General features: G+C 38.0%; 1 protein-coding gene across 2 annotated transcripts in view; it reads left to right on the top strand.

The window, feature by feature from the left end:
* The window catches only part of Fig4 (FIG4 phosphoinositide 5-phosphatase), a 110383-nt gene that overhangs the window by 66576 nt on the left and 18687 nt on the right, over positions 1-25120 (top strand). For both annotated transcript variants that reach the window (XM_090338296.1, XM_090338297.1), the window contains 6 exons: positions 4885-4943; positions 8439-8586; positions 10613-10696; positions 12568-12763; positions 14001-14083; positions 17470-17556. In XM_090338296.1, the coding sequence (XP_090194422.1) occupies positions 4885-4943; positions 8439-8586; positions 10613-10696; positions 12568-12763; positions 14001-14083; positions 17470-17556 (657 nt within the window). The remainder of the gene's footprint in view (positions 1-4884; positions 4944-8438; positions 8587-10612; positions 10697-12567; positions 12764-14000; positions 14084-17469; positions 17557-25120) is intronic.

The raw sequence follows: 25120 nt of genomic DNA, 5'->3' as shown, positions 1-25120 counted from the left end.
GTGTATTAAGCATTATTTTTATTAGCTCTTGTTGGGAGATTTTCTGGCCCTGCTTGCCGTTTGATGTGTGAGTTAACGTTTTATTTGTCCAGAGAGAAGTCATCTGGACAGCCTGAAGCTGTCAGCTGGGATATGCCTTGCTTGGGAGGTGGTTGTTTTGGACAGTTTACTTAACACAAATATTCCTCTCACTGTGCTAAGATCTGCTAATGCCAATTTAGCTTTGAACTGTCCCAGCATGAGTTCCTCATCCATTTGGTAATCTTTTAAGTGTTTGAAAGATGTGTGTGTGTGTGTGTGTGTGTGTGTGTGTGTGTGTGTGTGATTAAGCATAATACCACATTAACACTTTTCATCATTGTAACCTAGTGCTTTCTGAACTTTCTATCAGAACCCCCAAGTCTTTCTAACATGTCCTGCTGCCCTACCATATTTACATATTTCATGTCATGTTCATATATGCTTTGCCTGCTTCCACAAAATGTATTTGAATATATGCCTTTCTTTATTCATGAGTACGGTACCAGCTTCTTCCCAAGGCAGATTTTTATCAGCTGATCATCTGGATCCCAATTTGAGACCTGGGTGAAAAATATTGACTAGCTGGGCTTCAGTGGCTCACACCTGTAATTCCAGCTACTCAGGAGTCTGAGATCTGAGGATTACAATTCAAAGCCAGCCTGGGCAAGGAAGTCCATGAGACTTTTATCTCAGTTAACTGTGGCTGTGGCTCGAGTGGTAGAGTGCTAACCTTGAGCTGAAGAGCTTAGGAGCAGCTCCTAGGCCCAGAGTTCAAGCCCTATGATGGACCCCCCTCCCAAAAAAAGGAAAATGTTGAAATGTTGACCAGAAGTGGGCAGGCCCCTGTGATATATATATACTAGCCAAGTCACTCCTTTCACCTCACATTGCTTAGTACTTACTGGCATAGTTACTTAAATAGCTACTCATCACTTAACTATACTGTTGTCTCCACCCGCATTTTTCTATCTTAATTGTTTTATTCATAGTTACATATGTTTTTCAGTGAGTTAGCTAGGGCATTTACATTTTTATATTCCTTTAACATTCCTAAGAATCTCATAGAATTGAGTTCTCTTAATACTAGGAAGAAGGAAATGTTTGATGCTATTGTCTTAAGAGATAGAAATGACACTAACATGCAGTCTCCTGTTCTCTGATCACTGGTCCCAAAGTAAGTTTTCTATCCTGCTGCAGCTATTCTTCCCTTGAGTAAATGCATCTTATAGTAGAGGTGATGGAGATGATGACGATGCCTTGTCCTGGGCTTTATCCCTTTTCCCTCCTTCCATCTCAGTTCATTCTTCCCAGGGCAGGCCTTTCTCGTGGGCTTCTTTGCTTCTGAGATTCACTTAGAGGACTTGATCTTTCCAAAAAGTACTGTTGAATTGTTTTTAAATTACTTAGAGAAACATTGCATTAAAAGTTTATGGAATAATCTCAAGTTATTAATACAAGGTTATCTCTTTGTCTTAACCAAGCTAATTAGAAATACTTGGGCCAGGAGCGTGGCCTAGTGGTAGAATGTTTGCCTAGCATTCACAAAGCCCTGGGTTTAATTCCTCCATACCACATATACAGAAAAAGCCACAAGTGGTGCTGTGGCAGAGCACTAACCTTGAGCAAAAAGTGTTCAAGAATAGTGTTCCAGGCCCTGAGTTCAAGCCCCAGGACTGGCAAATAATAATAATAATAATAATAATAATAATAATAAATTAATTCATTAAAAAAGAAATACTACTAATTGCAAATATTCTATAGGGGAGTCCTTATATCTCAGTTTATACCTTCTCTATTTTCCTCATCTTCCCAGATTAGATCATCACAGAGTCGTAGTTACCCATGTGTACATTCACTCACACACATGGGAGTGCTATGTACACACTCTTTCATGCCCCTGGTCTGGCACTATGATTTTCCAATAGAAATGAAAATGGACTTAAGCTTTTGTGGCTTATTTTAGTGATTATCTATGCATTTTGGAATTTAATGGTCTTCATCTCAGATCACTTAATATATCTCTATCTAATGTTTGTGTTATCTTGCTGGGACAGTGCCCCATGATTGAGGGTTCTGGGACTTCTTCACTCTCGACTATCAAGTCTGCTCTTTCCATTTTCAGTGCTCTCATCACTGGTTTTTTTTTCATATATTTTTATTGTAATTAATAGAAGGGTTACATTATATTTGTTAGATAGAAGGTGCATTAATTCACATACATTGATACCCTTTCTCATGTCTTGGTCCCCATTTCCCTCCCCCCCACCCCACCCCCATCCTCATCACTGTTCTTTTTTTTTTTTATATTGTAATTAGCAAAAGGGTTACATGATATTTGCCAGATAGAAGGTGCATTAATTCACATACATTGATACCCTTTCACACGTTTTGGTACCCATTTCCCTCCCCCCCCACACCCCCCACCCGTCTTGGTTTTCCCCCCTTCCCTATCAAATTTCAAATATCCAAATACAAATAAATTCAATATATCAGATAACAAAGTGAGATACTATAACAATATGAGATACCCAAGGGACAGCAAAGGAGATGAGAGACAACATAGTACATTAAGGACAACAATCATTCTCATCACTGTTCTTTAAAGATGATGGGCCACAGCTACAGCAGGACACTGGAATGCTCTTAGAGAACTCTGCTTCCTCCCTTCTCTTGGACTATTTATGGTTCCCTCTTCACTCATGAACTTTGTCGTGGCTCATAAAGATACAATACTGGAATGAAGTAACTCTTCTTTTTCTGTCATTTCCAACATGGGACGTTTAACACATAGAATAGTGTCTGACATCCAAGAGGTCCTTAATAAATGTGGAAGAATGGAATGAATCCTCTATAAGTAGCCAATATATACTTTCTCTTATTTTTATGCTCTTGAAACCTTACTGTTGAGAACATGATTTAAGGTCAGTCATTTGGCGTCACCTAGCAGCTTGTCCTAAGTAAGGATCTCAGGCCCACCTCACTGACTCAAGACTCTACCATTTAGCAGGATCTTCGTGTGATTCCTGTACACAGTGGTTTTTGACAAGCGCTGCTCAGAAAACATCTCAAGTGTGAAATAGAATTTTGGAAGCCCTTTCTGTTATCAGAGCCCTGAGCTCACCTCCCAGTTCATGCTTTTGCTCCTCTCCTCATTATTCTTAGTACAGATTTTACTTGCTTCCTCTAGGAGAGTTCCAGCTTCGTCTGGCTCCTCCATCTGGATATTCTTCCTTTTCTTCATAATCAATACTATTCATGATCAAAATATCAATATTTTTCTCTTTTTTTGCCAGTGCTGGGCTTGAGCTCAGGGCCTGAGCACTGTCCTTGGGTTTTCTCAAGGCTAGAGTTCTACCACTTGAGCCTCAGCACCACTTCTGGCTTTTTTCTATATATGTGGTACTGAGGAATTGAACCCTGGTCTTTGTGCATGCTAGGCAAGCACTCTACTACTAGGCCAAACTCCCAGCCCAACATTTTGTTTTTTCAAGTTCTTTCACATATATGAATCTCTCTCTTCTCCCTCCCTCCCTCCTTCCCTCCCTCCCTCCCTCTCTCTCTCTCTCTCTCTCTCTCTCTCTCTCTCTCTCTCTCTCTCTCTCTCTCTCTCTCTCTCTCTCTCTCTCTCTCCCCCTCTTTCCCTCTTTCTTCCCCCCTCCCCCGCTCTCTCTCAGGACTCATTCTGGACTCACACAGCACTACCTCAATCCAGAGGATTGAGGTTGAAGCTAGTCTGGGCAGAAAAGTCCATGAGACTTTTATCTCCCAGATTACAAGGAAAAAGCAAGACCAGAAGCCAGGAACTAGTGGCTCATATCTGTAATCCTAGCTTAACAGGAGACAGATCTGAGGATCGTGGCCTGAGAGCTTGTTTGAAGGTTCGAGCAGGGAGCATGGGACTCATACACCCTTGATTGAAAACCCGGACTTCTTCTATCATGGATGATTGTCCTCTTTGACCTAAGGTACAGCCTCAAGAGGGCTGCGCTTGGAGCAGTGAGGGGGGAAGGGGGCATCTGTCCAGCCATCCCCATCATCAGAATCAACCCTGGCATCAATGGAGTGAGCGGCAGAGGAAGCAAAGCCAGATCACCCTCACATCCTGATGATCGTGGTTTGAAGCCAGTCAGGGCAGGGAAGTTTGTGAAACCCTTATCTCCAATTAACCACCATTTTTTTTAAGCCAGAATTGTGGCTCAAGCAGTAAAGTGCTAAAATTTAGGGAAACTTAGTGCCAAAACTTGAGCACAAAAACTTAGGTACAGTGCACAAACTTAAGTTCAAGCCCCAGGACTATCATAAAAACAAACAAACAAGTTCAAGACTGGAAACATGGCTCCCATAGTAGAACACTATCCAGGTAAATGTGAGACTCTGATTTTCAAACCCTGATATTAGCAAAACAAACAAAAAACAATACAGGGCCTTTACTATAGTCTTGGGAAGCTTTTTCATGCACTCCTTCAGGATTTAGTGGAACTGTGCAATACATAATACAGAGAGAATTTACATATGTACTAAAGTAGTGATGTAATCTAACTCTGGGATAATCAGATACAAGGAGTCCTTGTTTTTAGATATGGATGCCACCTAGTTATGCAGTCCCTGGTGGGTACTAGTAACCTCCTAGAGTTGTCTTAGAACATCCAAGTTCTTTAATGACACCTCGTATCATTTTAGATCTGTGATGGAGAAACAAGGAAGGGGTTGGGAAGGGATTCACTTACTGTGCCAAAGCTCTGTAAACATATTTTTAAAAGAGAAAAAAACAACTTTGAAGTAAGCTGCAATTTTATCATAGACTGTAAATTATCTTGAAAACCAGCATTCATATTTGTCCCATAATATCTTTTTTTTCTGTAGTTATACTTACTGGTGGACACCAGAAGTAATAAAGCATTTGCCATTGCCTTATGATGAAGGTAGGTTAACTGGTTCTGGTTCTTATTTGAGTTTTGCTTTAACATACTTTAGATTTATACTAAATGGACTTGAATAATTAAATCTTTCTTAACTGACTGTTTAATGCCTTTGTAGGAACAGAAGGAATGCAACAGTATTATTGTTTATATATTAAATGTATATATAAATGATGTTTCATTTATCAAGGCATTTTCTCCTGTTCCACATTTTCCACCTTCCTCAGAGCAATAAATAGTCGTTACTACTTTTACAAACTGCTGCACTGCATCTTTCACATCATTATCATTGTACTTTTTTTTTTTTTTTGCCAGTCCTGGGCTTGAGCTCAGGGCCTGAGCACTGTCCTTGGACTTTCTCAAGGCTAGAGCTCTACCACTTGAGCCTCAGCACCACTTCCAGCTTTTTCTATATATGTGGTACCAAGGAATCGAACCCGGGTCTTCGTGCATGCTAGGCAAGCACTTTAACCACTAGGCCAAGTTCCTGGCCCCTATCATTGTAATTTTTCACAGTAAAATTATTCAAATTAGAACCCTTTGAGTTAGAGCAAATGGCAAACTCATTTGAACAAGTGCTAAACGCCCAAAGACTTTTTTCATATATTTTTTATTGTAATTCATAAAAGGGTTACATAAAATTCACCAGATAGAAGGTGCATTACTTCACATACATTGATACCCTTTCTCATGTCTTGGTTCCCACCCCTCATCTTGTTTTCCCCCTCTTCCCTATCTGACTTCAAATAACCAAATACGAATTTATCCAATATATCAGATAACAAAGTGAAATACTGTAACAACATGAGATAACCAAGGACAGCAAAAGAGATGAGAGATAACATAGTACATTAAGGACAACACTCACTCATTATATGGCTTTTGTTTCTATATCCTGGAGGTCCTTTCAGTTAGCGTCATTCTATATGGCCTTATGTATCTAGGTTTTGTTCTATTGTAAATCTCTGCGGAGAGCCCAAGGTTTCCAATTATGACAAATGAGGGAAACCACTGAGCCTGTGTTTCTTTGAGTCTGGCTTACTTCACTTAATATGATTTTTTCTAAGTCTTTCCATTTCCTTACAAATGGGGTGGTGATGTTCTTTCTGACAGCAGCATAGAATTCCATTGTGCATAAATACCACATCTTGTTGATCCACTCATCAACTGAGGGACATCTAGGTTGGTTCCATATCTTTGCTATGGTAAATAGTGCTGCAATGAACATTGTTGTGCTAGTGGATTTAGTATGTCCTTGTTTCTGGACGATTGGGTAAATGCCAAGTAGTGGAATTGCTGGGTCTTAGGGGAGCTCTATGTTTAGTCTTTGGAGGAACTAAGGCCCAAAGATTTTAAGTAGAGGGTCTACTGCCACAGATCTCCTACTTCTTCATATTATTAAAACAGTAATAAGGGAATGAGAACTACTTTAATAGGTAAGGAACTCAGAAACTTAAAAGTTCATTTTCAATATAAATACCATGTATTTCTTTATTAGTACTTGGTAAATATCTAAACTGTCTATCCAGAATTCTGGTCAGAGACACCTACGAACAAGGTGCTTCATATCATCGGGGAATGTCACAGTCTTTTTTTATCAAAGATTTCCATTGGTCCTTTTGTTGGTAATCCATTTGTGTCTGTAGCCTTACAGCTACTATACCTTTATTTTTATTGTTGGCTTCTTGTATAGCTTTTTAGGGCATATATGGACAACAAAAGGGGAGACCAGAGGGTACAAGTGTGATTCCAGGAATTATTTTTGAAGATCCAGAGCAGAACTGGAATGAGGATACAAGGAATGTCACACCATTGTCCCAGGCTTGAGCTCCTAAACACAAAACCGCTTGGCAATCATGAACCCAGACCAAGTCTTCCTTGAATAATTAAAGATTAGTATTTTTTTAGAAAGAAATAAAGAACTATTTTTCATAGATAGAATGGTGTGACATTTCTTGCCTTCTAATAGTGAGAAAATTGTGTTATACTTCTTATCCAAGTAGATGTATACCTTGCACTGTGGCCTACACTTAATATCTCAGACATTTCATTGATACATTATTTTATCATTTTGAACTTGGGCTGATAACAGTTCCATATATTTGGGGAAAATAATGAGGAAAAGAGGATCCAGCCCTATATTTAAACAGTGCCCCCCCAAAAAAGGGAAGAAATGTATATGAAAGTGAATTTTAGGGCTGGGGGTGTGGCCATAGCTCAAGTGGTAGAACACTCAACTAGCAAGCCTAAGGACCTGAGTTTCACCACCAATACATCTGACAATAAAAAAATTAAAAACATCTTAATCATTTTAAGTTAAATTTTATTTACTTGTCTTGAGAGGTAGACAGCGTTTTCATTAAATACCCTCAAATGTTTTGTACACATTAAAATAATACTTCAAAATTTAAGTCATTTTCCAATTGTCCCTGTACCTAGTACTTAAACTCAGGCTTAGAGCTCTTGTTTTGTTTTGTTTTGTTTTATCTTCTCACAGTTGGCATTTTACCACTTAAGCCACACTTCTAATTCCACTTTTTTGTTGGTTAACCAGAGTTGAATCTTGAGATTTGTCCGGCTAACTTCAAACTGGGATTCTAGATCTCAGTGTCCTGACTTAGTTAGGTTTATAAGCTACCAGGCACCTAGCTCTCATTTTAGATATAGTTTCATCTTGGCTTTGTTACTAATTCCCCTGGCCTTAGGCAAGCCAGTTTTCCATTTGTGATGCTAACTAGTAAGGTTTGTTTACTGCCAACCTGTAACACTTCAGTCAAAGACTCCACCTAGTCATGGTTTGATTTCAAGTTTGGGTGAGGAGGTTATAACAGATTGCTAAAGAATTTTAGTTCTTAATAAGTGATTCATTTAGAAGTTATTTCTGACTTAAAAGCCTGGGCAGGGTTGGGAGTTTGGCCTAGTGGTAGAGTGCTTGCCTAGCATGCACAAAGACCCGGGTTTGATTCCTCGGTACCACACACATAGAAAAAAGCTGAAAGTGGTGCTGAGGCTCCAGTGGTAGAGCTCTAGCCTTGAGAAAGTCCAAGGACAGTGCTTAGGCCCTGAGCTCAAGCCCAGGACTGGCAAAAAAAAAAAAAAAAAGTTGGGTGTCCTAGGAGAAGAGAAAAGGCTTTCACAATGCCCATCATTAATATGATTTGAATCTAAACAAAAATATTAAAGTAGCTGCATGATTTTTCAACTAGACTGCAGGGAATTGTTAAGTGTGAAAAGGGATGTCAGGAGCTGAGGCATCTGATTTCTGAACTACCTGCCACTACCCTGGATTTCCTGGGTCCCTTTCTCCCTCCTTGGAGCTGGTCACACACCTTTCAATTATGTTTTCTGTGCACACATTTTTTTTTCCTGTGTTCTAAGTAAGTTCAGGGACAGTAACAAAGTGAACCTTGTTCATTGCTGGTGTTTTCTTTGACCACAGAAATGTACCTGAATATAATCTAAAGGCAGTTCAACTAACTGGAAGTTATCTCTCCTTAGTTATTTGTGCTGCAAACTTAAAGAAATTAATAGTGAAGAAATTTCACAGATATGAAGAAGAGATTGATATCCATAATGAGTTCTTTCGGCCATATGAATTGAGTAGTTTTGATGATACCTTTTGCTTGGCTATGACAAGTTCAGCACGGTATGTTGTGAGTACCCCAAGTATTTGGAAGTATTTGGAAGTTGTAGTTTCCGTAGTTTATATAGGTATGTCTTATTTTATCAGAAATCCTTTCTGCAATTGATATAGATCTTCCATGTTTGCAATTTTTCTGTGATGTGGAGCCTTCTAAAGTTAATTTCTCTCTTTTGATATATTAAAAGATGTCTCATACTAATTTCCCATTTGGCATAAACTCAGTATTTTTCATTGAATGTAGACATTGAGAGCTAATCTAAATTACTGGAAGCATTGTTTTATCTTTGACACTAAGAAAGCTGATATATTCATCATCAGTTAGCCATTGCCTAACTATCCAATTTGTTACCCAGAAAGTCATACTTCTTTCCTCCTCCCCTTCCCCCTTCTTCCCTTCTTTCTCCTTCTCTCCCTCCTCCTCCCCTGGGAAATTCTTACGTGCTTGTTATGTGCTTGTTAAAGTCTAATTTAATGAGATTTTCTAATTTAATGTAATTTCTAGAATGTTTTAACTCAATATAGAATAAATGACATGCATATGAGATTAGGTAGATATACAGCTGGTTTTTTTTGTGGTAGTTATGTTCTATAAAGTTCTGCAAACACTGAATTGGCTGAACTATTTCTCCTAAGGAAAATACAGGATTTGTTTCATGGGAGCCTCTGATCAGGACATTTTTATCATCCAATCGATGCCTAATGTAGTTTTGTGTGTGTTTCCATTTAAGACACTGTATTTCATACAGATAGTGTTGATTTGTTGATATTATAGCAGCATTATAACATGAATCTAAGTGGAGCTTATCTAGTATTCACATTTTCTCTAGGAGACATATCATAGCTTTTTTTGTCGGCTTAAAAGCACTAGCTAACCTCAGCATATGCTTGGGACCCATTTTAAACAACATGGTCACAAACAGAAAGCACAAAAAAATGTGCAAAAGTAACATTATGTAAATGAGTAAAAAGATGCTCATTTACAGTATGAGAGGAAAAAAAAGGCAGAGCCTATTTCCTTCCACCTTCACTGGGAGCATAATAAATGCTGGATGACTCAGATTTTTACTGCTCTTTGTAAGCACATGTCTTTAAATGACTGAAACAGCTCCATAAGTATGGATTTAGGGTTGCAAGTAAATTTTAGTAAGTAAGCAAATCCACACACATGGAATCTGCACATGATGGGAATTAACTCTGTATATTCAAAGGCAAAAAATTAAGCCAAATGCATTTTTAAAACTTTTCATATACTTCAAAATAGAAATGTTGAGCCAGACTCAAGATTAATTTCTTTGCCTAAACAAATTAGCATTTAGGCATGCGGGGAGCAGTATCTTCTCTAGAAGCTACAAGCATAACTCCTAGAACTTTTCCTTTGCTGCATTTGTTGTGGAGTTTTGTTTGGCTTCCATGGTAACAGTAAACTAGTCTTTCCCTAAGAAGGAAGAGCCTTTAGTTTAACTCAGTAAGTGAAAAATTAACATAGTTTCTAATAAAAGTTTCCTGGTAGTGTTACATGGAATCAACCTTAGCCTAATGAAGTAGATATTGAAATTCAAACTAGTATCTTTGTGTTTTGATCATTATGTCTATTATGGGCTGAGAGTGTGGCCTGGTGGTAAAGTGCTTACGTGGCATGTGCAAAGTCTTGGGTTCAATTCCTCAGTACCACATACACAGAAAAAGCTAGAAGTGATGTCTTGGCTCAAGTGGTAGAGCACTAGCCTTGAGAAAGCTCAAGGATAGTGCTTAGCCCTGACTTCAAGCCCCACAACTGGCCAAAAAACAAAAACAAAGCAAAACCCACAACTATTGGGCTTTGCAGTTACAGAGAAGTTGTAGTGAACATTGGTTACACTGAATTTACCTAGTGCCATTGGTCACCTGCAGCTTTCCTGGATACTTGGTTCAGAATATATGTAGCTCTAGAAGATGAGTAAGAACATTTTACGTGTGAGCTGAGATAGAAGCCAGTATCCTCTGGATGGAAAGATTCATAGGTATTTTGCCTTTTTCCATCTGTTTCTAGCGACTTTATGCCTAAGACAGTTGGCATAGATCCAAGTCCATTTACTGTGCGGAAACCGGATGAAACTGGAAAATCTGTTTTGGGGTAAGACTTGCATATAGAATGAAATTTTAAAGATTATTCTAAACTAATAGCATTTGTAATAGTATTTGTACCAAAAACTAATAACTTCACATCAAATACTTTTAGGCCAGTCCATTTATTGCATCTATATAGTATAGCTCATTTATAGTAAGGGATCATTAAAACTAAATGTTTAGCAATATGATACATTTTATTTCTTTTAAATTGAGAATATAACAGATATCATAGAACTGATACTATGTTTTACATCTTATAAAGAACCGAGCACTATTTGTTGCCAACATGAAATGCTTAAGTAAAATTGTATATTAATTATATTTATTTTTATGAGTATACCAGAAACATAAAAGTGAGTGTGCCCTGATAGAGAACTTATATGCTCTGTATGTAGCTGTGATACTATTTTAGGGGATACTCCTTTTATTATTTCTAATAATATGAAGAAGATATGCCATGTTCACATCATCATGCTTAGGGACTGTTGTAAAATTTCTTTCTCCTCCTTCAACCTGCTTAGTTCCAATGATAAGAATTCCCCTGGGGCCGGGAGTTTGGCCTAGTGGTTAAAGTGCTTGCCTAGCATGCATGAAGACCCGGGTTCGATTCCTCGGTACCACATACATAGAAAAAAGCCAGAAGTGGTGCTGAGGCTCAAGTGGTAGAGCTCTAGCCTTGAGAAAGTCCAAGAACAGTGCTCAGGCCCTGAGCTCAAGCCCAGGACTGGCAAAAAAAAAAAAAAAAAAGAATTCCCCTGGGTGTCGACTGGAAGCCCTGGCCAGACTGCAGATGCAAAATCCTAATTGTATTTGGAAATGTGTATGAGATCTTAATTGGACTCTAGCTACATGTAGGTGTGGGATATTCACTAATATTTTCCAGATGCACCATGTGCATGTGTGCATAAATACACGGCCTTTAAGTGGCTTCATGTTAAGTCCTCATCAGGTCCTAAGAGGAATTATAAAGAAAAATATTTGTGAGTTTAGAATTGAAAGTGTTCCTGGGGTAAGTAAACAACCAGTGAGATTAGTGTGTAACAAACAAATCCTATCGAATTTAATTTTCCATTGCAAAAAGTAAAAAATTAAGTTTGGTTTCCATAGTATCTAACCCACAGTGAAATAACACTGTTTTCATTCTTTCCTAGACTACAATGGTATTTTTAGTTTATTAGAGAAATTTTTAAACAAGTGTGAACAATTAAAACATTTTTATGCAAGCCAAAAGAAGTATTGCTCAAACCACTTTTTACTACTAGCAAACCTGGCCCTAAAAATAAAAGTAAATACTTGCACAGGTTTTTTTCCTTCATTGCTCCCTCCCCATTTGTTCTCAACCATTGGCGGCATTGTTCAATGAATGTACTTGTTTACCAGTAAATACAAGAAAATTTAAAAATCGTATGATGTTCTGCAGTTGATTATTTCAGTATACTGTAGTTGATAATTCATAGAAAGAAGGATAATGTAGATTTTCTCTTGGCTTTTTCTTGAAGCTTTTATAGGTAATTTTTTATAGGTAATTTTTATAGGTAATTTTACTAATACCTCAAACATACAGTTTCTCTACTATTCCAGAAATGTTAAAAGTATTGATTTCAGCTGCTAAAGGAAGTTGCAGTAGCCAAGTATTGGAGAGACTTCTGTACCCCTGCAAGTATATTTTGGGTTACTTTTAAAACTCATAATGAGTTTAAATATACATAAGATTAGTATGTGAAAGTAAAGAAACACCTAGCTTTCCTACTTAGCACATGGTAAGTTCAGAAAGTTTCTCAGAGTTATTTTTTGTGCTTTGGGACACAGTAATACAAAATGACCATTAAAGGTTCAGCTTAAAGAGGCTTACATCCACATTCCTTTTTATAAAAGAAATAAAAGCAATCGAGAAGAAGCTGTATTGCAGCGAAAAACGGCAGCCAGTGCTCCGCCACCCCCCAGCGAGGAAGCTGTGTCCAGTAGCTCTGAGGATGATTCTGGGACTGACCGTGAGGATGAAGGGTCTGTGTCTCAGCGCTCCACCCCCGTAAAGATGACTGACACGGGAGACAGCACCAAAGCCACTGAGGTGTGTGGGAAGGAAGCCCATGTGACAGCCTGAGGCCCCAAAGGATGATCTTTAAAATTCTACTTTCAGTTAAAATGCTGCGAGTAAGAAAATGTCATCTCACTCACACATTTCAATATGTGCTGCTTGAGGCACTGTACAAGCTGACCACATTTAACATAGACTTGAAAATAGTTCCATTTGAACTAGCATTGGTGGTTTTGCTCTCCTTTGTAATTGTGAGTTCTTACTACCTCTGAGTTTTAAAGATATCCTTTCCTTTTTGTTTGTTTTTGTGCCAGTACTGAGGCTTGAACTCAGGGCTTAAGCACTGTCCCTTGGCTTTTTTCACTCAAGGATGGCATTTTGCCACTTAAGATACAGCTCCACTTCTGGCTTTTTGGTAGTTAATTGAAGATAATCTCACAGACTCCTCTCTGAGCTGGCTTCAAACCAGAATCCTTGGCTCTCTGCCTCCTGAGTAGCTAGGATTACAGGTGTGAACCTCAGGCATCTGACCATCCTGCCTTTGTTTGAGTAGCTCATCCGCTTGAGGATCAAACATTCATTCCCTGTGCTCTGTGTAGGTTTTAGACCTGTTGCATACAATCTTAAAAAACAAAACAAAACAACCCAATGGGATATTTACCCTGTTCATATTACAGTAAAGGAGGACAAATGGAAACAAACAACAATAAACTGAAGAACCAAATCTAGTTTTGAGGAAATTTGCTTTTTAGAAATAGCTAAGTCATCTAGAAATAGATAAGGCAAATCAATTGTGATAACATGAGATCTGAATTTCTACTCAAAGAATTGGCAGTCTTTATATGATCAGCCATAGCTAGCCTGTTGTTTTTTTTTTTTGTAAGTAAAGCTTTGTTGGAACCCAGCTATGCCTGTCTACATATTACGTGTAGCTGTTTTTGTGCTATACCAGCAGAGTTGTGTAATTGCAAGAGAGACAATAAAACCTAATGAGCCTAAAATATATACTGTCTGACATTTTATTTTAAAATGCAACTCCTACATTATACAATAGCAAATATAATTATTTAACAGGTTTTTGAAATCATAAAATACACTGCTTTTTAATGGGAAATGGAAATCAGTTTTTTTTTAAAGAACTAAGAAGTTGAATGAACTGGTTGGGGAAACATTATGATTTTTTTTATAGAAAAATTGCTAGACTATCTTCATCTTTGGAAATCATTAATATGCTGCATGTAAAAAATTCTGTTTCCCTTTTTGAAACCAGAATTTGGTCCAACCCATGAAAGAAGTGTATGGAATTAATCTCTCAGATGGCCTCTCCGAGGAAGATTTCTCCATTTATTCAAGGTAAGATACTTTCATTTAGAAAGGAAGGGGAAAGGGGAAATTTATTATTATAATCTTATCTACTATAACCTTCAAAAATGGAAATAGTGATACAGACAGAATGTATTTGGAATACATTTGTAGTATTTAAGTTATCAAAATCTGAAATACTGCTTTGTATTTAGAATTAAAGGGCTTAGTGCCTGAGATACTTGTCCTCAGTGATAGAAATTTATGGTGCTTAGATATTTGTTACTGCGCATGTAGAGCAACAAGTCAAAAGGCACAAATATTCCTGTATTCCCAAGTCCTCGAGATGAAGGTACTGTCTCACAAACCGAATATGGAGACAACAATTGAGAACTTGGTGTTTGTTTTAGCTAGAGGTGCAGGTGGGAGTGGTGGCTAAGGGAGGAAAGGCCCATGCTCCCAGTCCAGGATGTATTGATCAGGCAGATGTCACTGCAGGAAGCCATCAGCCAAAAGTGATTTGAGAAATCATCTGTGTGTATATATGTGTTGAGGGGGAGAGTCACAGAGGTTCTCAAAATAACTGTTCACTCCGAAATCCTCAAGAACCTGCAATACCACTGTAGACACCACCTAACACAAGCTTTCAGAGGCTGGAAAGCCATACAGGTAAATTCTTTTTAAGGAGAGTATTTTATTGGCGGAGGCCACTGTAGTAGATAATGCCAGTTTTTATTTCAAACTAATGAGATCTGTTCTAAAATGCATGAAATATACAATGCATAGCATTGCTTAGATATACCAAAAAAAAAAAAAAAAAAAAAAAAAACAAACCCAAAAAACAGCTCTTACAACTTTGCACTCAACATGACCAAAAGCCAATTCAATCAATCAGGATTCAGCTGTACCCTCCTCATTAGTTGGTTGTGGGATTTGAACTTAGGGCCTGGGCACTGGCCTTGAGCTCTTTTTGCTCAAGGCTACTGCTCTGCTAGTGAGTCACAGCTCTACTTCCAGTTTTCTGGTTAATTGAGATTAGTCTCACTGACTTTACTGACTGGGCTGGCCTTCAACCACAATCCTCATATCTCAGCCTCCTGAGTATCTAGGATTACAGGTGTGAGCTACCAGTGCCAGGGCCTATTACTTCTTATAGCTGTCAAGATTGTGTAACTTAATTTCTGTAATAGTTGCAATGGGCCTTTATAAGCAGAGTGATCTGAAGGACAAATGATGGGGGTTAGTGACTGCTAATGAGTTTGCTTTTTGCCTGGTAAGATGTATGTGAAGGACTGAAGGCACAATATCTCTTTCTTCACATATGACATACACCTGCAGCCTTACTGGCTCAGACTGCCTCTGTGGCTTTGTTTAGCCACAGTATTCCCAGGAAACAGTCTAAGGAAGATGGAAGGGCAGGTCTCTAAGACATTACTGTAAGGGATGGAGGAATCCATCTAGAACTAGAGTCTATGATTAATATTGCAAAAAAATTATACTGCCTTCTATTTATCTTTTCAACACCCATAGTAGAAAGAAAAGACACTATTATCTGGCATTATGGACTAAGTGCAGAGCCATTTAATGATTTGTCTAGGGTACACACCCTATCCTTTCTAGATTCCCTTGTTCTTCTCAGCTGTGTTGATGACATAGACCATTAGGGGAAACATGGGGGGATGTAGGAAACCTGGCCATTCCTTTCCTGTCTCTGAGTAGCCACTTTCTATACAAAGCTTCTTTCTTCCCCCATAGGCCTTCCTGGGCCCTCTTTTATCTTCTGTAGGCATTGTTATAGGCAGAAGAAGCTTCTGTGTCCCGTTACTATGACAAAATACCTGGAAAAACAAACTTACAAAGTTTTCTTTTGTCTCATTTGACCTTGCTTTTGGGACTGTGTCATGCATGGTAGAGCAAAGCTGTTCATCTCATATCTGGGACATGAAAAGAGAAAAATAGACCAGGTCATCCATCCCATATTGAGTACAATGCCCCCATTGGGCATGCAGCCTCTCATTAGGCCCCACCTCTTCAAGTTTTTACCACCTCCCAACAGCACTACTCTAGGAACAAGCCTTTAACTGCTAGACCTTTGAGGAGTATTTGAGATGCAAACCTCAGAGACTTCTAAGGGTAGCTGTGCCAGGTGGCCAAGGTATGGTCAAGGCCTGGCACTGACTCTTCTCCCATCAGAGCTGTCTTAATAATTCCTCTGATCCAGAGAACAGAGGGAGAACCCACATAGTTGCCTAGACCTCTCCAGTTCTGTGGGAAGGAAAATTATACTGTCTTTCCTATTTTGGCAGTGATCACCTCTCGACTACTGAGAATTTCTCTATTTTCTTCTTTTTTTTCCCCATATATTGAGACTTGCTCTTTTTTGTCTTCCTCTTCTTATATTTCCTAGTGACTTTTGTTTGTTGTCTTGACCAGACCTGGAAAGTTCTTTCACTTCTTTATGGCCACCTGCCATAATTTTAAAAAACTGGGACAGTGATCAGGCAGTTGATTTGGAAAGTTTAAAAGTCTACACAAATAGTTGATATTATGTGACATTATTCTGCCAAAAAATAGATGAAAATTTGTCACCTGCTGAAGATAAAAGTCAGCTCTGTGGAACTTTTTCAGTAGACCATGAATTCATAATTGGTAACTTCTGCAGCATTTTTCTTGACCTTTATAAAAGCTTATGAAAAATAAATGATAAAAATATCATGCTCATCAAAAGAAAATGTATTAAATAATAGGAAAATGGAAAGGAAATCAGCTCTTTAATCCTGTAGCCTCCTGTGGACACAAATAAGAAACTGTAACTCCACCACCCTAATAAGGCAGTGGGTTTTTAGCTTAAACTGGGATTAGTTCAAGTTTTCTCTGAGGAAGGATGACATGACCATGATGCTCATGAGCGACCAACCTTGGTTGAATGTGTTCCACTTAGAGTCAGTTGTAATGTATGTGGGACCGGATAGGAAGATGCAGGGGTAGGAAGAACCTTTAGGCCTAAGGAAATTGAGCACATGTCTCAGCAGCATTAATGCTTTAGGGGGGTTGGTTCCTGGCCTGCATTCATTTGCATGTCATAATTTCATTGCCAGCCCCACCCCATGCTTCCTACATATGTTAAATGCTGTCACCCTTGATATGTGAAGAGGCCCTGTAGGACCATCTGCCTGGCTCAATTTCTGCATAACATTTAAGTCACAGAATGTAAAAGTACACATGTAATTTATATCCACCGTTAGGATGTAAATTACATGCTACACACAATCATGTCTCCTGTACTTCTAAACAAAAATCCAACTAAGTCTTATGTTACAAAGGGTGCTCTTATTTTCTTTTCTGAAATAAGAATATTATTGTCATTTAATATTTTACACCAGTCAATTGCAAATCCTTCCTTCTCTAGCTTACTTTTATCCATTTGTAATTTGTAGATTTGTTCAGCTCGGGCAGAATCAGCATAAACAAGACAAGAGCAGCCAGCAGCTGTGTTCCAGGTGTTCAGATGGAGTTATAAAATTGTAAGTACTGGGTTAGTGAAAAAACAAACAAACAAACAAAAACACCTTTTTTTTTATTGATACTGTTCATGTTGCTTTCTTGATGACTTGTTAAGAAAAATATCCAGTCTTGTCACCAAGTTAGATTGACTATAGCATCTTCTCTTGGTTCCTTATTTGTGTAAAAGTCTTATGGAGGAGTTAAGGGGGACTCAGTGACATCAACCTTGAAATATAGAGGGATTGGAGTGGGCAGAGACCTCCTTCTATGAACACTGAGTAGAAATCAGTTGATGAAACAGCTCTGACCCTAGAGGTAGACTTCTCAGATTCAACACCAGACTTTTTAGTGCATGGATGTCTCTATTAGTCCTAGCAACTTGTGATAAGTTTAACAAGTGTTTAGTGAATTCTTTAACAGAACTGTGTTCAGGTAGTTACATTTTCTGGTTTGTTACCTTGAGTAAGTACCCTGTGGCTAATTTTCCTGATCTGCAAAAGGAAAAAAAAAATAATTCTTGAGGGAGGGCGATGAGTCCTAGAAGGTAAGCCCAAAATGCCTCTGCCACTATCTGCAACAAGTTTTCAATATGTTACAATATTGTCATTTTCTTGACATTTATCATTGTTCTCTGATTTTGGGGACCATCATAACAAAGGGTTCAACTCAGCTGGAGTGTCTTCTAAAACACTATCTGTGGAGACATCCTATGATAGGGTTTGTGAGCTGTCAGTGTCAGTGTTTGGCACCTGGTTAATGTCTAGTTCACTTTCCTCTTCCTAGAACAACTGTAAGTTTGGTCAATAAACGGCTTATTTGATAGATACTGATCGCCTAAATTTTCTGTGTCTTACATCTGCATGTTCCTGATTATTGGTTCAGAAACATGCATTATCATAAGAGCAAAGAATGATGCATAGTAGTGTAGTGGCTGTGAAGCTTCTGATAGTGGTATAGATTTGGAAAACCTGAACAGGTTTTGAATCCTCACTCATGGAGAAGAAGGAATGGGGCGTTATCAAGGATGACCACTAGGATTTTGGGTTTGTGTAACAGGTTTGACTATTTGACTTCTTCAACAGGTACATAGTAAATTTGTCTGTCTTGGGAACATTCAAAGCTGTGATGTGCCAAGGTACAGAGCACTGCAGCAGTACCAGATCTACTTTTTAAGTGGCAATAAGGAGGAGGGGCTTAGGAGGCAGCTTTCCAAGAGAGTCAGGGTTGGGGATTTAAATGCTCATGAGTCATAATTGAAGTGACTGAATAAGAAGAGAAACTTAAGTGATACCTATCTAGTTCAAATCCTGATGGGGTTCTAGAACTAAGGACTAGAATAGACAGAGAGAAAACAGTCAGGGAAGGTAATCAGAGGAGGGGAAGGAAAATAAGTGTGTCTTTTCACAGAGACTTATTACAGATTATCCTTTCTTTCTCTCTTCCATTACTATTTTTTTGGAGGCTAATAGGAAACTAATTTTTTATTATTTTATCTTTATTTCCTTCTTTTTTCCTAGGGGGTGGTCATATAAATACTTTTTTGTTATAGTTATTTAGCATATAGAAATATGGACTCCCACATGAATTGAAATGATTATAACCAAAACATATTTAAATATGTTAGTAAAATGAGAGACTATGTTAACTAAATTGTATTATACAAAGTGACCATTCTGTTGAAACAGTATGATAATATAGCTTATTAGGAGGTGATGAAGTGCAAATCAAACAGATATTTCTCTCCTCTTTTCCAACATCATTTCTACTTTGATCTGAAATGGGTCTTAGAGTTATTATTTTCCCATTATTTTTTCTTAAAATACTTATTATTTTCTTTCTGGAGTCCTAGAAGAAAATCATGCATAGCTACCTTTTCCATTTAATTAGTGAAGAGTCTATCATGGTTTTGCAAAGCATCTGCAAGATAACAAAGAGCTTGGTAGGCCCTGCATTATGTTGTCATGACAACTGCCAAGAGTGTTTCTGGTTTGTGTATGTGTATCTGTATGTGTGTGCCCTTTAAATTGGAACTATGTAACCAGGTTCTTAAAATGTCAACTATTCATTTTTAGCTTTCTAAAGCTATGCTCAAAGCAATAGAAAATGGACTTATATGAGATTCTTGAAATTCTCTCATATTTTCAATTCTAGTATATTTTAAAATTATAATAGTTCATTTTAAGTTCATATACATCTGTATTGACTATTTCTGGATTATTCACCATCTTACCAATTTTTCTTTAAAATTATGAGGCATGTTACATTTCCTTTTACAAATGAGTATTTGTATCACCAGATATGAAAAGTATTGCTAGTAAATAACTGCCAAGAAACTTGCAGATCCTGGTCTTTTGAAATGGAGTGCGGAATCTAGGCAGGGAAATCAGCTACTTTCACCCAGAATAGTGAATGTTTTATAGTATATTGCCTGAAATTGGAATAAATTCAGCTCTACAGTCAGAATCTACATAATCATCCCAAACACCCAAAGCTATATTTTTTGAACATACAATAATAGTTCCTTCATAAAAATTAGGGCACTATCATATACTGAATGAATAGAAAGTGCCATTATGTGGTATATAGTATGGAAAAAACTTGCTTCATGGGTAGCATGTATACACCAGCTTTTCCCACAGAGTGTTTATTAAGTGGATAAAAGTCAGTTGGATTTATATGAGTATACCTGTTCTAGACCCACATATGTTAAAAAAAAAAAAATGAAGTCAGGCTGGGAGTTTGGCTTAGTGGTAGAGTGCTTGCCTAGCATGCACGAAGGTCTGGGTTTGATTCCTCAGTACTCCATACATAGAAAAAAGCTGGAAGTGGTGCTGAGGCTCAAGTGGTAGAGCTCTAGCCTTAAGAAAGTCCAAGGACAGTGCTTAGGCTCTGAGCTAAAGCCCAGGACTGGCAAAGAAATAAAAAAAGAAAAAACGAAATAAAATAAAATAAATGAATCTATTTCTGGCATCTAGACTTTTACTGAATGTTTCTTGAATAAGTGAAATTATGTATTAGTGATTTCTCTCTTTTTTTTTTCCTTTTGGGTTGTGGGGCTTGAACTCAGGGCCTGGGTACTATCCCTGATCTGTTTTGCTCAAGGCTAGCACTATTATACTTTGAGCCACAGTTTTCTGGTGGTTAATTGGAGATAAGACTCTCACAGGTATTTTCCTGCCTGAACTGTCTTTGAACCCCAATCCTCAGATCTCAGCTTTCTCAGTAGTTTAGATTACAGGGTGAGCTACCAGCAGCCTAGCAGTATGAATGGTTTCTGTGGGGTTAATTAGGAAAAGAGAAGCTGAGAGATTTCCGTGGTAGGTTTATGGTGGATAAAACAAATGCAAGCCTTGGAAAATATAACCTGTTGCTTTTGAGAATTGGGAGCTGGAATAAAATTGGGAGAGAAGTAGGTAGTAGAAAGCAATAGATGACAGTCAAAATGGAAATAAGATAGAGATAAAGGCCAAGGTAGAAAATGCATACTTCTTCATTTGAATTTTATTTGCCAATGACACCTACTATTTATTGTTAAAGGAGGCTAATTTATTGGAACAAAATGAATTTAAGTTTCAGAGGAGTGCTGTCCGGAAAGGTTTAATATATAAAGAATAATAAATGTATTATTATTATTACTGTTTATTATACTTATTACTTATTAGTTAACATACAAGGGGTAATCAATTTATTTATTGGGACTAGCATTACTTTTAAGATATCTAAAATGAGCAGTAGTTTTAAAATGTAGTATATTGACTTTGAACTACAGAGAATATGATTCATAGATGTTTTCATTTCATATAAGGTCTTAAGTACCCTTTTAATATGGATGCATGGTCTTCAACCTCTGCCCTATGTCTTTGTATTAATTACTGTGACAAAATACTTGAGTAAAGGTACTTTATAAAGAAAAAAAGCTTATTTAACTCACAGGTCTGAAGATTCAAGAGCATGGCCATAGCATCTGCTTAGCTCTGGTAAGCGGCTCATGACAGATGTATCATAGTGGCAGGGAAATCTCAGATCAATTGAACAGGACAAGGCCAAAAAACAATAAGACAATAAAGCAATTATCTAATGCAAATCAAAGTACAGTTTGATTCCACTGTGGCTCCCAACAGAGGAGGAGGAAGAGGAAGAAGAAGAGGAAGTAGAGGAGGAGAAGGAAAAGAAGAGCAAGAACCTAGATCAGGAGGAGATGCTGGGTGAGAGTCTGACTCTTATCCTTAAAACAGTTGAGAGGCTTATATTCCCATTTCAAAAAGGTCTCTTTGGAAATAGTGTGGAGAACAGATTGGATTCAGTGGGTCTATTGAACATAGCAGGGCAAGGAAGCCTTTGGAGTAGGATATTGACAATTGACTTTTAGAAGGGAGTAATTTTTATAAAGGTAGATATGTAAGGCTTGGCAAATCATTAATAGATTAGGTTTCAGGATACTTGAGAAGCCAGAAGTAATTGTTTTGTTTGTGTCTCTGAAGCTTCAGCTGGCCTAAAACTTGTTAACCTTTTGCCTCAATCTCCGGGTAGCTGGAATGAAAGGTTTGAGCTGTCATTCGAGGCCAGGAGTCTTATAGTTTGGTTGACTGAGATACAAGGTCAGTTACCAGGGTGATCAACATGCAGCAAATGCAAATCAGAAGCAAGGGGGTGAGTCTCAGCCTATAAGAGGAGATCCAGAGTGATCTGAAGCTCAAGGCATTTAGGTTAAATAAAATTCAGTAACTTGGGGTTTCCTGTACTTAATTGAGTAAGCAAGTTGTTAGGGTCCGTGATCAAAGGAACGAGTCTGACACAAAAGCGGAAGTTGGAAGTTAAGTTAAACAGAGTTTTATTCCGCGCCTAGCATCGAGAATCAGACTGACTGGTCAGGGCCGGCTATAAGATGTGAGCGAGAGAGCGACCCCGCCTGATCTTACAGGCTACCTTTATAGGCCCCCAGCCATGTGGCTGGGCTGGCCATACACAGGTGGCCAATGGACTCTCAAAATACTTGAGTGATGACTGGGGCAACCACTGACACCTTTGCTGTTTGAACGAACCTATCATCTCGGTGGGCTTCTGGTGCACTGCTCTGACGACAAAGGAAGGGGAGGGAATTCCGGTAACTCCACCTGGTTTAACTGCTCTTGTAATCTGAGCTGTTATCAGGGATTCTGCAGCCCCCGTGTTAAGTCAAGTCCTCCTTTGTCATAAAGATGGGAAATGCCTATAGGGGATGGATTTTGGGGAAGTCAGGAAAGGGGTCCCTTCATTTACTATATAAATTTCCATGTGTAATATTTTGTATTATTACTCATTTTCAGTATGGTCTGAGGAAAGTTAGAAAAATAGTGTCATAGAACTTAATTTTGTGTTCTCGTAATTAAAGGTTTGCCCATATTTTATAAACATCTTTCTGCCTTCCTCTTGTTTTTAAGGGGAGCAGAAAGTCCTTCATAAACCCACTATGTGGTGAGTTTATTTCTGAAACTAATCTGAAAAGAATGAGTTGACTTAGAGCAGGGTTCATATGTGTTTGTAACCTTAGTTCCTACCAGGATGCCTGGTACTGAGAAAGCGTTAAATAAAATAGGCATGCATAGCACTTGGCATTCCATAGCTTTACCTCTTTTGGAAATATTGTGTAATAACTAAGAGTGAGGGAGAAGGTAGATACTGATGTCCTACCACCCATGTTTCTAGTTGTTCAGGAGGCTGAGATCTGAGGGTTGCAGTTTAAAGCCAGGCCCACAGGAAAGCCCAAGAGAGTCTTAGCCCTAGTTAACCACCCAAATACCAGAAATAGAACTGTGGCTCAGGTAGCAGAGTGCTAGCCTTGAGCAAAAAGACCTCAGGTACAGCGCGTAGGCCCTGAGTTCAAGCATCAGAACTGGCACAAAAAATTGAAAAGATTAATGCCAGAATTAACAGATTGAAGCAAATAGTAAGACAAATGAAAGATGTTTGTAAGTTTTCATTTTAATATGATTTATTTTCAGTTTCTGATGCAGCAACTCTTGAGTTATTCCTCATATGAATTTTCTCGATTGGCAAATTATTGCATTCCTTATCAGTTAACTAATGTTTTCTATTAGTAGAGTAGGCTAAAATGGACCAGTTTTCTGGTTTTTGATCCCCTGATGATACCAAATTGCTGATACTCTTAATTGAGAGAATTCTCTTCTGCATTTAATAAGCTCTTATAATCCCTTGATCAACATGCTTAGGACAGAACTGTAATTTTCTGGTTTGTATTTGCCTGGAGTTCTAAAAAGAATATAGCTTTGTTTTTGCCTTTGTTGTATTTTTCAAGTCCTTTTATAAAAAAAAAATTTTATTGTCGGCTGGGAGTTTGGCCTAGTGGTCGTGCTTGCCTAGCATGCACGAAGACCCAGATTCAATTCCTGGGTACCACATGCGTAAAAGTGGTGCTGTGGCTCAAGTGGTAGTGTGCTAGCCTTGAGGAAAGCCCAACAAAAGAGCTCAGGCGCTGAGTTTAAGCCCTAGGACTAGCAGTGTGTGTGTGTGTGTGTGTGTGTGTGTGTGTGTGTGTGTGTGAGAGAGAGAGAGAGAGAGAGAGAGAGAGAGAGAGAGAGAGAGAGAGAGAGACATCACCAAAATGTCTGCATAAATAAAAAGGAATTGAGGCTATCTTTTTCTTAATCATTTTGTTTTTTTCTTTATAATTATGTTAGAAATTCACTGCTTAATTTTAAAAATAAAATCAGTATTTTATTGTTCTTTAGAGAAATGCATTCCTTCTTCAAAAAAACTTTTAGGCTTATTTCAGAAGATAAATAGCTAAATAAATTGTTATTTTGTCATGTAGTTTAAAAAAGAAAATTATCTAGTTGGTACTAAATAAATAAAATTTAAACTTACTAATACTAGAGATTAAACTCAGGCCCTTGAGTTTGGCTTTTTCATTTCAAGGCTGGCTTTCTACCTCTTGAGCCACACATCAACTTCTGGCTTTTGGGGGGGTTAACTTTACTCAGGAGTATCGCAAGTTTGTCTGTCGGAGATGGCTTTGAACTGTGTGATTCTCACCTCTCAGATTCCTGAGTGGCTAGGATTATAAGCATGAGCTACTGTCACTGGGCTATCAAACACATTTATTTTTGTTAATATAATAGAGCTGGGAAAAATGTTCAGATAATCGTGAAAGCCTCAGGAAATGTTTAAAGAATATAAAAAAAGAAACCACAAAAATGCTATTTTAATTGTCTTCCCAACAATCCTAAACAAACTGTATTGAAGCTTCTCAGGCCAATACTTTAGCCTTACAGACTCTTTTCTGTTCCTATTTGCACAAAGAGTTTGCCCTAATTTCTCTTGAACAATTTCAACTAAATGTTATTCTGATGATATAATTGTTTAATTTATTAAGTTTATTGTTTCTGTTTATCCTTTAATTTTGGTTTTATATCTGGAACCTTGGGTATGTTTCTCAACAGGCTCATAATAACAAAATCAATTGATGTCATCTCAATTTTTCACATACTGATTTCCTCTCAAAGCCTGTCTGTAATGATTTCTAGAGCTATAAAGATTATTCAGACTTCTAGAGAGACGGACAAGATGGTGTTACTTAGCAGAGAG

The sequence above is a fragment of the Megascapheus bottae genome, chromosome 8 (assembly GCF_031878675.1).
Source record: "Megascapheus bottae isolate mThoBot1 chromosome 8, mThoBot2.hap1, whole genome shotgun sequence".
Lineage (NCBI taxonomy): Eukaryota > Metazoa > Chordata > Mammalia > Rodentia > Geomyidae > Megascapheus > Megascapheus bottae.
This window is presented reverse-complemented; position numbering and strand designations above follow the sequence as displayed.